General features: G+C 40.7%; 1 protein-coding gene across 1 annotated transcript; it reads left to right on the top strand.

Moving 5' to 3' along the window:
- Window positions 1-209: 209 nt before the first annotated feature.
- CCDC14 (coiled-coil domain containing 14) lies at window positions 210-11091 on the top strand. The gene is made up of 12 exons (XM_083864853.1): window positions 210-256; window positions 1258-1313; window positions 1808-1871; window positions 2606-2678; window positions 2768-2908; window positions 4240-4334; window positions 5276-5834; window positions 6369-6510; window positions 7101-7180; window positions 7619-7837; window positions 7923-8055; window positions 9107-11091. The coding sequence occupies exons 1-12, from the start codon at window positions 224-226 to the stop codon at window positions 10080-10082; spliced, it is 2571 nt and encodes an 856-aa protein (XP_083720979.1). The 5' UTR covers window positions 210-223; the 3' UTR covers window positions 10083-11091.
- Window positions 11092-12759: the final 1668 nt, after the last annotated feature.

Here is a 12759-nt window from a genome sequence, read left to right as displayed (position 1 = left end):
CTCGCCTCCCATTGACTCCTCCGCTCCCACTCTCCACCAATCCCCGGCCGCGCTGCCCCCCTCATCTGCTTCCCCTTCCCGCGCCCGCGCCCGCCGGCGCGCCGCGAGGCGGGGCCATTAGCTCCGCCCCTTGGATTAGCTCCGCCTCCTCGCGGACGGACCGGGTGGTGATTGGCCGGCGGGGCGGGGGCAGTGCTGCCGTGGGCGGGGCTGCGCCGGGGCCATGGCCGCGCCGAGGGCTGCTCGGCCCCGCAAGGTGCGTGAGGGCCGGGGGGAACGGGGGGGCTCGGTCCTCGTTCGGGGCTCCTCGCCGGAGCCCGGGTGTGCTCGGTGGGGGTGAGGGACCGTCCAGGGATCCCCTCTCGCCGTCCGCGTAACGCCTCCTCCGCGCGGTCGGGCCTTCCGAGGCCGAGCCCGGCTCGTACCGCGGCCACCTGCCGGTGGTCCTGAGGCGCTGTGCGCGGTTCTGGGCCTGCCTCTCTGCCCGGGAGACGTGGAGCTCCTAGAGCGGCCCCAGCGGAAGGCAGGAGGATCAGTGGGGTCTGGAGCATCTTCCCTTACGAGGAAAGGCTGGAGGGGCTGTGGGTGCTCAGCCTCCAGAGGACATGGCTGAGAGCGGACCTGACCAGTGTGTGTGAACAGCTGAAGGGGTGTCGGGGGATGGAGCCGGGCGCTGCTCGGACACGAGGCAATGGGCACAAACCGATGCACAGGGAGTTCCACCGGAACATGAGGAAGAACAGATTGTCCAGAGGGTGTGGAGTCTCCCTCAGTGGAGATATCCAGGAAGAGGTCAGGATGCAGCCTGTGCCGTGTGCTCTGGGATGGCCCTGCTTCAGCCACTGTGGTCCCTTCCAGCCCCACCCGTGCTGTGATTCTGTGATTGTGTTTCTTTGCTGTGTGCTCTGAGCATAGATGATTATTAAGGTTCCACAGTTCAAGTCTGCATTTGTCAACCGTGGTTTCCATTTGAAAAACATTTGTACTACAGCTCTTGGACAGTCCTTAAGTGAGTGGCTGTGCCTGTAGAATGCTGTGGAAATTACCAAAGCATCCAGCTGTCCAGGCGTATTTTGTGAAATGAAACCCACAAGTCTCAAGCCCTACTGGCAGCAGTTGCCCCCTTGGCTTGAGAGTTTTTACTTCCCTTGAACTGATCCACCTTTGCAAAAGTTCTTGGAATTGGTGGGCAATAGTAGTCTTCAAGTGTTCTGAAAATACTTTGTGAAAATCAAATTGTATTTCTGTAATCAACAGGCTCTGTCTTCTGGAAGGCTGTCAGGAGCAGTTAAACTAACAAATGGAAGAAATCAGTAAGACCTTATTCACTAATACTGTTTTAAGTATGTGTGAGGATACTGTTGTAAGTGTATGTGTGAGCATTTGGGAGTCTTACACTTGTCACACCTCAAAACTGAAGAAAAAATCCTTGTGTGTATCTATAAAACATTTTGAACTGAAAGGTTTTAAGCATCCCATGAACAGACAGGCACAAACAATAGAAATCTGGCAAATAAAAATACAGTTTTCATATCTAAAGTTTTATCTATAAAAGACTGAATTTATATAATTACTACCTGTATGTAAGACTGTTGAGCGGAGACTGAATTCTTCTTTGACATTTATTGTTATTATCTGCTTAACATGTTTGTTGCAGCCTTGCAAAGTTTTTGGAAAGAGAGCTATTTTGTTTTGTGATGAAATTAATTTTCTTTTGCTTGCTATTATTTAATGAAAGTAAGTTTGTCCTTTTTTACTTTGTTTCTTATTAAGGAGGTGGTATAAACAGTGAATTTCATTTTTTCAGGTGTGGCTTAAGGAAAGGATGTCATTCTAATGTAGAATTCCATTCCACTGAATCTGACAATCAGGTAATTAAATGGCTCTTTAATTGTCAGATTACCTGACAATCAGGTAATTAAATGGCTCTTTAACACAGTCATCCCTGTTATCTAAAGAGAAGGGAAATTAGAATACCTTGAGTAACAGAAGAAAGCCAGATTATTTTAGATCCTAATTAATTTTCATCTGAACCTGAATTGCTCCTGCAAGTCAAGCAAGGGAGTGTCTGTGCTGCATCTTGCAGATAGGAGCAAATGGGCTTTGTGTGCAGTGAGTTTGGCTCTGACATATCTCCTCAGGGCACAGGATACATTGTGCAAGCACAAATAAGCTGCTTATGGACAAGGACTGGCCCTCACAGAAGAGCAGCTGCTCTTGTTAGGTGTTTGTGCTGGAAAAAAAGGGTGGCAGAGTCAGTGATGCAATACTGGTTTTACTGGTTCTGAGCCAGTTGTCTCCAAGATAAAGTAGGCTGTATTGTTTAAATGTACATGGAGATAAGAATAAAAAACATGCATGTAATTAACATAAAATCCAGCAAATTTAGTGCATGCAACAGCACAATTTACATATTTTGCACAATCTGTGTGTTTGCAAACTTTCATGTAATTGCAAAATAGTTCATGGGAAAGGATACATTTTTTTGGTTATGAGTTGTTCTTTGTCAGGTGGCAGATTGGGGTACACTCACCTCTAAAACAGCATCTTGGTTTACTGAAAGAAAAGTGTTGCTCATTTACTGACTGCAGTGCTCTTTGTGCAGGCCAATACTATTCATAATGGACTTGACCACTGTGCAGCTTTACTGAAGAATATCTTACAAAAGGAAGCTACAGGTTGTACCTATTGAAAACACAGTTACATTTTTAGGTTTTGTAATACTGTCTTGGTTTTGTTGACTGCTTTTCCTTTCAACTAATACTAGGAAAGGAGACTGTCCATAAACAACCTGGGAAAACAGCTGCCTTTAAATTTGCTTCCAAGCCTTTGCTAACCAAAGGAAATACTTCCAAGAAGAAAGAGTTGAAAAGAATCGTTTCTCCTGCCCCTGTCCAAAAAGAAATTGGTAAGTGGGCTTTCTTAGGCTTGATTTAGTTTTTGTTCAAGCAACCTTGAAAGACTCCTCAACTTAGTGAGATTTAGCAAGGTTTCAAATAACTGCTGCTGTTTATTACAGGTTGATCCTGGGTTGGATCCACGAAAGGATGTATTATTTCCTTTTAGAAACCTTAAATGTTTACTAAACAATTACTGAAATTTATAAGTGTTTGAATTTCAGGTATAAGGAAGAAAGTTGAGTGTGTTTACAAGTATCAACATCATCAGGTTTATCTGGTAGGAAGTGTAGAGGGGAATGATGATACCTTTTCCCTGTTTCTTTTGAGCAGGGAGGCATTGCAGTGCTTGGTCTCAGTTCAGGATCCACAGCTGGAAACTGGTCTGAAGTTCAGTGCCCAGTCAGGCTTTTCTCAAAGAAGGATTTGTGGAAACTGGGAAGTGTGGCTAGAAATGACAGGACCTCAAATGGTTTAGTGGCCAAAGCACTGAAAAGAAAGGTAGATGGAGTGCTGTCAGCTGAGTTGCTCCCCGGGGAGATATTTTGTTTATTTTTATTTCTGCCTCTCTGCCCCTTGTCTCTTCTGTGCAATTTCGAATCCAGTAGGTGAGTGGGGCCTGTAGACAGGTGTGTAGGTGAATGCCCACTATGAATTGTAGGAAGTGAGCATGGAGCTGATAATCTTCCCAGTGCTGTACAATTACAGACTTTTGATTATGCTTAAGCAGAGGTTTTAGGAATTGCTTTTAGAACCGGCCTTTTGTAGGATTAAGTCTCTGTGCTTCCTTCAAGGACAGCTGTCTGTCCAGCTGGTTTAGGTTGCTCTATCTGGAAGAAAAAAATTGATGGATTCATTTGCTGGTGAATCAAAATCTGACAGGAATCGTGGGCCATAGGATCTTTTTTTTCTGTTTTCAAGAGAGCCTTACAGAATCTGCCAGATGATACAGTGGGTTTGTGTAGATCAAGAAAACAGGCAACTTCAGCTGGAGTTTTTTGTTATTTTTCTACAGTGCCAATATCAAATAGAAAAGTTGCCTCATCTACCACACCTTCTACTGAGAAGGAACTTTGCAGTGCAGCAGAGAATCAGAGGGTTCAGTCAATTCATGTGCCTTGCAGTGAACGCTCTCCTGGGCCATATCAGAAATTTTATCAGCAGATGCAAACTCAGATATCTCTGATAACTGGCCAACCCCCACAGAAGAATAATGAAATTCCTGCTGTAACTCCTTGTCCTACCTCAAACCAGGGTTAGTCGACCTGTTAATGTGGAGTTGACTATTTAACTGCATGAATTTTGCCCACATTGCCCTGATGTGAGTATTGTTTTCTTTTAGGATGTCAAAATGTTACAGCTTTGAATTGTCAGTTACCTACCTCCACATCAACACTGTCCCTGCAGCATTCTGCTAATCCCTCATCCACTCACTCAGTAAGTAAAAGTTTGATTCTCACTATCAATAAACATTGAATTAGCACTGCTGATTTATTTATACATTTCCTTGTGTCAGTTTTCGTAATAATCTTCCTTTAAAAAAATTGTGTATTTCAAACTGCAGTGATGCACGGAGGAAACACTGCTATTCAAAACACATTTTATGTAGACACCAAAAAATGAAATTAGAGGCATTTCAACTGGCTGCTTTCTTCTGCCTGGGGAATTCTGTAATGAACAGCAAACATGGAAAGTGCAGGAAATGATTGATTACTGTTAATTGCATTCTCAGTAATGCACACTAGGATCATTAAGCAACTTCTGATAGAAGAACTCATATATCATATGGAGCTTTCCCTGCCAATGATCAGGGCAGTTATTTCTTCAGACATGCTGTATCATCTTAGAGGCACATGTTAAAATGCCTGTGTATTTCAGGGTATAGAATAGAGGTGATGGAGAACACCAGCTGCCACCTCAGGAAATGTGGCAAAGGGCTTGAATCTGTAAACCTGTAGACTTGCCTTCCATCTGCAGGCACTCCATGTGTAGCTTAGTGATAATCTTGACTTTTAAAATTTCATCTACTTAAAATACTAAAAGGTAACAGTATTGTCCTTTATATTTCTTTTCTTCCCTGTTCTGCTTGGATTCAAGAGACTGCTGAGGTTTTTTCATTACAGAGCAATGTAAATTACTGTGCTTTAATGTTGTCAATAACGTTTAAGATAAAGGCAATATAAATAAGATTTACATTTTAAGTGTTCCTTATTATTCAGGAAAATTATTCCATTATTAATTTGTAGTTGTTGTTATAATTAGCAAAGAATGGACAAGTCTGCATTGAGTCAGATAAGGGTGGTGCTGTTTGGGGTTTTTCTCCTAAAGATTTAAAAATCGTGTTAATTTTTTGTTTAATTAGAATATGTTTTATGCAGGGTGTTCCTGTAGACAGTGCCAATGCATGTGCGCCAGAGATGGGAGGACCTGTGGTTTGCCCAGTGGTTTCTGCTGCTGCTGCACAAACACAGTCTGGAGCTGCTCTTCCTGGTGTGATCCCTCATACAGCACCAGGAGCATCAACCCCTTCAGTGCCTGCATTGATCCCAACATCTCCTTCCAGAGAGATGGCCCCCAGCCAAGAGCAGCAGATAAAAGAAGCAGATCTGATGTGGTGCATACAAGCCCTGTTACAGTCCCATGAAATGCTGAATGGCAGCAGGACTGAACACAGGGACCATCATCAGTGTCCAGCAAAATGTGATGGCTCATGTGACACAGAGGAGGACTCTCCTGAAGAGCACAGTGAGGACACAGGCAGTGAAGATGATGAGTTGAATATACTTGACGTGTCTCCCGTGAAAGATACAAGCTGTAAGACAAGTTATGTGAAGAAAGTTCTAAAATCCAGAAAAGAAACTCCAGAAGAAACAGCCCAAAAAGTTAGGGCTGTAAAGTATCTTATGGGTGAGCTCAGAGCACTGGTAACAGATCAAGGTGAGGACATTTTCATTGTGCAGTAGAGTTATTACATACAACTAACACAAGAGCTCAATTAAGTGAGCATTTGAGTTTCTGGAAGTTGTATGTGTCAGGTGATGTGTGACATCTTACTGTGGTTTTTCACAACTGTAAAACCTTTGGGATTCACTCTGGATAAGTATTAAATTATTTTTGTAATATTTTAATTTTATCATGACAGCAAGATAAAGGTGGGTTTTATTCCATACACAGCGCTTTCCCCTGAGAAGGGTTCTGGTGTGGACAGATTGAAATAGCAGTCCCACTAAGGTTGGTTGGAAAGATAGTGGGTTGTGTTTTATTGAGGATGTAAAGCATAGTTTTCATACTTAAGCTTAACAATTTTAAATAAATACAGTTAAAGATAAAATTTTCTTGGGGGGGAAAACTCCCCAATACTATTAAAGCACTATTAAATTACTTTGCAGATTGCTTAATCATACGTAAAACATTAGTTATATTACAGATTTATAGGTTCATGGAGTCTCTTTTTCCCCTCACTTCTTGCAGGCGACTCAGAAATGCTGAGGCTGATGAGTGAGATAGAAGGCTCTGTGTCACTGCTCCCAGCTGTGGTGGGCAGTACAAATATCCAGGCTGAAATAGCCCTGGCCCTGCAGCCTCTGCGGAGTGAGAACGCCCAGCTGCGCAGGTGGGGAGCTCCTCAGTGACCCTCTGCTTCCTGCAGGTGCACCTAGAGCATCTTTACTGGTCTGCTTTAAATTGCCTTTGTTAAGGCTCTTGTCTGTGCAATATTTATGAATTAAAAAGTGTGCTGGGGTAAGGCCACACATTTTAAAAAGCAGTAATTAACACTTTGGTATTTTAGTAGTATCAGTTATCTCATGATCGTGCCTTTGGGTGGGGTCAATGCATCACTCTGAAGACTGCATTACCAAGATAGTTAGCCTCCTCATATTCTTTTTGTAGTTTATTCTCAAATGTAAAAGTGTCTCTCATTTCAGGGGGTTCTCACTTAACTGGGTAGCATTTACTTCAGAAGAGGGTTATATACCAGACATTTACCAGACATTTACCAGATACTTGGAATTTACCAGATACTTTTGTGTTGAATAAGTATCAGAATGTAAGAAAAATGTGTTATTAAGACTTTATATTTCTGAAGTATTTCCTGACATTTAATTCTCAAAAGCAACTTCTCACCAAACTAATTTAAAGTGCAGCCCTTTTGAGTGTATTCTACTATTTCTGAATTTGTGCTTTTTCACAATTCATGTTTAGGAGACTAAGAATATTAAACCAGCATCTTAGGGAACAAGAAAGCAATGAGAAGACATCTGGACAGAGCTGCAACTATGAATGTAAAGTACCAATAATGTTGCTTGATAGCAGCATATTTGTTAAAGCTTTATTACAACAGATATAATTTTTTATTTATATATCTGTAATTTCATGTATCTATATGTATTGTAGCCTTTAGTAATAGCTGAACTAAGTGGGTGTAATGCTGCAACTGCATTTGCATGTACAGTTGGGCCTTTTTAGACTCCACATAGTAGGATTTGGCTCTTCAGCTGCCAAGCAGGCTATTTTTCCTTATGTGCCTCTTAAAATGAAGATGACTGATTAAACAATTAAGAAAAAAGCTTGAGCTTTATCTTGCTAAAAAAAAAAAAACCAACAAACTTCTATCTGCAACCAAAATTCATATTACCAAGATTATTTGAAAACTTAGTTTGGTTTAGAAATTCAAACTACCACACAAAACACTTGAACATTTTATGTTTTACTTTTGGTAGTGGTTTCTTTGCAGTCCTTGAATATGATGCTCCAGAGTCAATTGAAGGAATCGCAGAAAGGCCTTGATTCACTACAGGCTAAAAATGAGGAACTACTGAAAATAATAGAAAGTCAGAAAGAAGAAAATAAACATCTTGCAAAAAGTATTCAAGATAAGGAAGAAGAATTGCTAGAAAACAAGCAGCATTATGACATTCATTCCACCAAGCTCAAGATCGGTGAGTGTTTTCAATTTGGTTATTCTTTGTTTACCGTTTTGAAAGTTAAAAGAAATAATTATGTAAGTTCTTGTTGGCATTTCAGAAGTGGAGGAGGCATTAGGAACTGTGAAGAGCCTTCAGTTTAAGCTGGAAGCTTCAGAGAAAGAAAATAAGATTTTGGGCATAACGTTACGTCAGCGTGATGCAGAAGTTAAGAGACTGAGGGAATTAACCAGGTACTATTGGCCAAGCTTTGTTTTAGCCTCCTGATGTTATTTTTCTTTTTTAAAATCTTTCCTCTTTCTTATTCCATGGGGGTTTTGGGGTTTTTTTTCATCCTGTGGATTATTGTTGAGTCACATAAGCTAAAAATTCTTTTTGCAGTTTGTTTTGTTACAATGCTGTTATGATTTTGTTTTAAAACAGAGTTGTCATATTCCTTGAGTTCTGTGGTAAAGTAAAATATAATCTGCCATAACTTTTGTGAAGTCTTAACTCCTAATAGCAGATCTGTCAGTAAGAACTATTGCTGTGAATTTATTTTATCTTGCTCTATTATGAAAACAGTGGCAGGCTGGGAGATAAATAGCTTTTTGCAAATGCATAGTGGTGTGTATATACAATTGCTTTGGATATGTTGTGCAGAGGAAGCAAAACTGTTGTCTGTCATGTTTATAATTGGGACTGATCGGAACAACAGAATATTTTGAATAGACATTTCAAACTCTTCAGTAGAAGTTTAGACACTTCTATGACTGCTGTGCTGACCACCAGGTGGTGGTAGAATGATGTCATATCCCACACATGTGTGTATATGCTAGAGACATAAACATCTAAACATTCATCTCTTTGATGGATGGAGCAGTAAGTTAGAAGAATTACTTTTTTATTATGTTTTTGTTTATTTAGATGCAATGGGAAGAATAATTCAGAAAACCTTTCTTATTGTCTTAGTGATTTTGGTGACTGCTTCTGTCTGCTTTGTAACAGTTTCTTGGCATCAATTTATTTCATCTTGTGCTGCTTAAAGTAGGTACACCAGGAATAATCTGGAGAACTTCATTGGGTTGTGCTTTTTTTGTTACTTTTTAGCCACAGTGAGCTGAAGAATTCAAAAAATTTGGAATTGGTTCACATTTGTACTGCATTTTATAACACTATCTGTAAAGTTCATTGCAACTTTGCCACAGCCTGATAAATCTAATGTTTTGTTTCTTTAGAAAAGTTTTTAACTAATTTTTTTTAGTGACTGACTTTGAATCTGTCTGGTTGATTTTACTCTAACAGAACCCTGCAGGGCAGCATGGCCAAGCTTCTGTCTGACCTCACAAGAGACAATGTTAGACCCAAACCTGAAAAAGCTCTCTCAAAGTCTCTTTTGGAAGACCATGAAAAGCAGATGCAACCTGAGCTGTTTCCTGGGAGTACTTCAGTAATGACTTACCTTAAAACACTAGAAATGGATCATATTTTGGTAGATACGGATCTTCAATTCTCAAATAAAATTGGAGAAGTAGAAATGCAAAATCTGTCCTATGAAAAGTTTGCTGCTGAAGGAAGTAAAATTAACAGTACAGTCACAGAAGAACGAGTATCAGCTCTCAGAGGACCACCAGCTCCATTGAAGCAAGATGCAGAAGCAGGGAGTGATTCTGGAACTTTACTAGATGACCAAAGCAAATTGGATGAAACAATTTATATTCCACTGACTAGCAGTGCCTCTAAAAAACAGCAGCCAGGCTCTGGAAGAAGTGGTGTGCTACCTCAGAGCAGAGGGGCTTGTCAGAGGCTGGATTACCACTGTGAGCTCCCAAGCTCTGTGCAGCAGTGTGGATGTGAGGATCCAACTCTACTGGATAAATTAAATGCTGGGTACAGTGTGAAAAAGACTGTGGAAAACACGCTTGAAGTTACAGGGGATAAAGCAAAGCCAGAAGGAGACAAAGGCCAAATGGGACCCAGAGGAATTGCAAGTGGGACTGCAAAAGATTTCATGGATCAACCAGACCAGCCTCAGCCTGGTCCATACCCTCGTGCATCAATGCCATTTCCAACAGGGATTTCTCAGAAAACAGAGAGTAAAGCACCTGATTTTAGTTGCATTTCGTTGGATGATTTCTCAGGGAGGTCTGACTGGAGCATATCTTCTTTCTCAACATTTACTTCTCGAGATGAAGAGGACTTTAAAAATAGCTTAGCAGCCTTGGATGCCAACATAGCCAGGTTACAAAGGACTCTGCAAAGTAACATTAGGAAACAATGAGTGTGAGAAAGCAAAATGGTCTGCAGCTATTTGGATAAATTAAGTTTTTCTGAAGTATATTGAGTATGGTACTGATAAGTTTATTTGTATGTAACAGCTTGTTCCTAGCTGTCTCAATTATGGATAGAATTTGTTCCTCCTCAGGCTGTGGTGCTGTTCCCCTTCATGTGTACAACTTGAAATAACTGGCTTTTTATATAAAATAGAAATGGCTTTTTTAATTATGACTTGGTTTTATACTCTTTACTTGCAAAATTAAATGTACTTGTTTACTTGTGGGTTTTTTCCTTCCCCAAAGAATATTGTAAGGTGCTGTACATGAGCAAGAAGTTCCACAGGCAGAGGCCAGGGAGGACCTAGTTATAAAGCAATTCTGCAGGAATGCTGAGAGTTACAGTTGCTAAGTCAGGATCAAACTATTCCTAAATTAAAGGCAGTCATCAATATGGCATTTTTAGTGTATGATATATCCTATGAAATATATGAAGCTATCCTTTTTCACTCACCACTGATAAAACTATTTTCCCTTTGGAGTGTTGTACTTGAAGAAAGGAGTTGATGAAGTGGAGAGTCCAGACAAGGGCAAGAAAAAGATCAGCCAAGTTCCATTGCTTTCTACAGTTCTGTTATAGGGCATGCTTTTTACAAATGTTTGCTTTTTATCTAAAGTAAAAGGGAATGTACTACCAGTGGATAAACACAGAACGAAAGATGCTGAGGAACAGAAGCAGCAGAGCTGACACAAAAGAGACGAATGAGGCTTCAGCTGAAAGCTGGCAAACCAGTACAGAATATAGAGCCTGAGGAAGGCATGGAAATTCTACAGTTGCTGAGGTGTCAAGCATCTCTTGGACATTAATACAGAGAGTCTGGACTGAATCACCCGAATTGGCTCTCACAGGATTGGGAGTGGAGCAGGGAATGATTCCAGTCTGTTGTTCTCCCTGCTTTTCCATATCTCAGTCTCCTGAATATGCATAATGCATTTAGGTTACAGGTAGAGGAAGGTACCACTGCCACCATTCCATGCCTCTTACACCCTCAGCAATGCTTCAGAGCTGTTTTTCAGGGAAAATACTTTTGGAAAAGGAACAGCAGTATAAATACCTGAATTTAAGGCTGCTTTTTCTACAGAATTGCCTATTATTTTTTTTTTCCTAGAAAACATTGTTGTCCTTCCTGGCACTCTTTTCTTGTATGTTTCCATGTAAGAGAAAAGTCCCTCATGGTTATCTACTTGTGTGGATACATTTTAAAGTTAGGGCACTGTCCATGCATTGTGCTGGGGAGCAGCTCTGTGATTATTTTAGTTACTTGTGACTGAGTCATACAAAGGTATGAAGAGAACACACACTGCAGAAGATGCCAACTGGCACTCCTGCTTTGAAAAAGGAAAGTTAGACTAAATAGTGACTTCAGTCATTTAGAATGCTTTTAAGGCTTGGCCTGGATTTATCAGTATTCTCCATGCTTATTGTGCTCAGATTCAAAATAAGGTTGATGGTATGAAAGTGAGCAGGTTTTAATTATTTACAAGCAGTTTCAGTGCAGAAGCTAAACAAGATTTAAACAATTATTATGGTGTGGGGGAAAGACAAGCTACAATAAATTCTAATATTTAGAACTCACAAGAAACCTGAAAAAAGATGGGAAGAATATATTCACTAATAGACAACTCATTCAATTTTCTCCTTGCAGGCAAGACTTTCTCCATTTGAAGGAGGGTATTCCTCCTGGCCAAAGCTAACTGCAGTGTGTAAAGGCAGCTGTGGTGTCAGGATGCCCAAGCAAGTGGCTCTTGTGTTGAGAGCATTTACATTCATTTTACCTCAGTGGGAGAAGATGTTTCACCATCTTACTTGTTTCCTTTTTTTTGCCTTCACAAAGTCAGTTCTATGAAAGCAGGAGATGACTACTGGAAAACACTCCTGGGCATAATGACACAGGAGCAGGTTTGAAATGTTAGCCCACTTCCAAGGAGGAGAAACTTAGAAGAAGGGACAGGAAGGAACATGGTCCTTTGTTTTGTACTCCAGTATGTCAATCAGAGTGATGGCAACTTAATGAAATACAAAATTTCCCATATTTGGGCATTATAAATGTGCACTGTTATGTATTCAGTAACAGCTGTGAACCACCTTTTCTCTTGTATGGATTAACTTAAACAGCTCAAACTGAAACATCAGTAATCATGATTAGATATTACAAAAAATATATTCACTATGAGGCTGGTGAGGCACTGGAGGAGATTTCCCTAGAAGTTGTGGGTGCCCCATCCCTGGAAATGTTTGAGGCCAGGCTGAACCAGCTGTTCTAGACTGAACAAGCTGCTGTAGGGGAACATGTCCCTGCCTAGGGCAGGGGGTTGGAACTAGAGGCGTTTTCCATCCCTTCCAGCCCAAATCGTTCTATGATGTTATGTAGCCTTATCTAGGTTTTTCTTGTGAACACAGAAGTTATAAGAATTTCATTTTAACAAATTATATTCTTAGTAGTTGACATCTGCACCTTCCAGTGATGTGGAAAGAAAAGGAACTCCTAAAACGTGTCATCAAGCTCTTACCCCTCTATGAACCCTTTCTCTCCTGGAACAGATAAAAGATTGAGTAACACTCCAGAGTACCTGAGTTTAACCCACCTGTAATTCCCTGCTCTGATTTCTTAAGCAATGAGTGCC

This window comes from Zosterops lateralis (genome assembly GCF_965231275.1).
Source record: "Zosterops lateralis genome assembly, chromosome: 7".
Classification (NCBI taxonomy): domain Eukaryota; kingdom Metazoa; phylum Chordata; class Aves; order Passeriformes; family Zosteropidae; genus Zosterops; species Zosterops lateralis.
The sequence above is the reverse complement of the archived record's forward strand: the minus strand, read 5'-3'. Positions and strand labels throughout refer to the sequence as shown.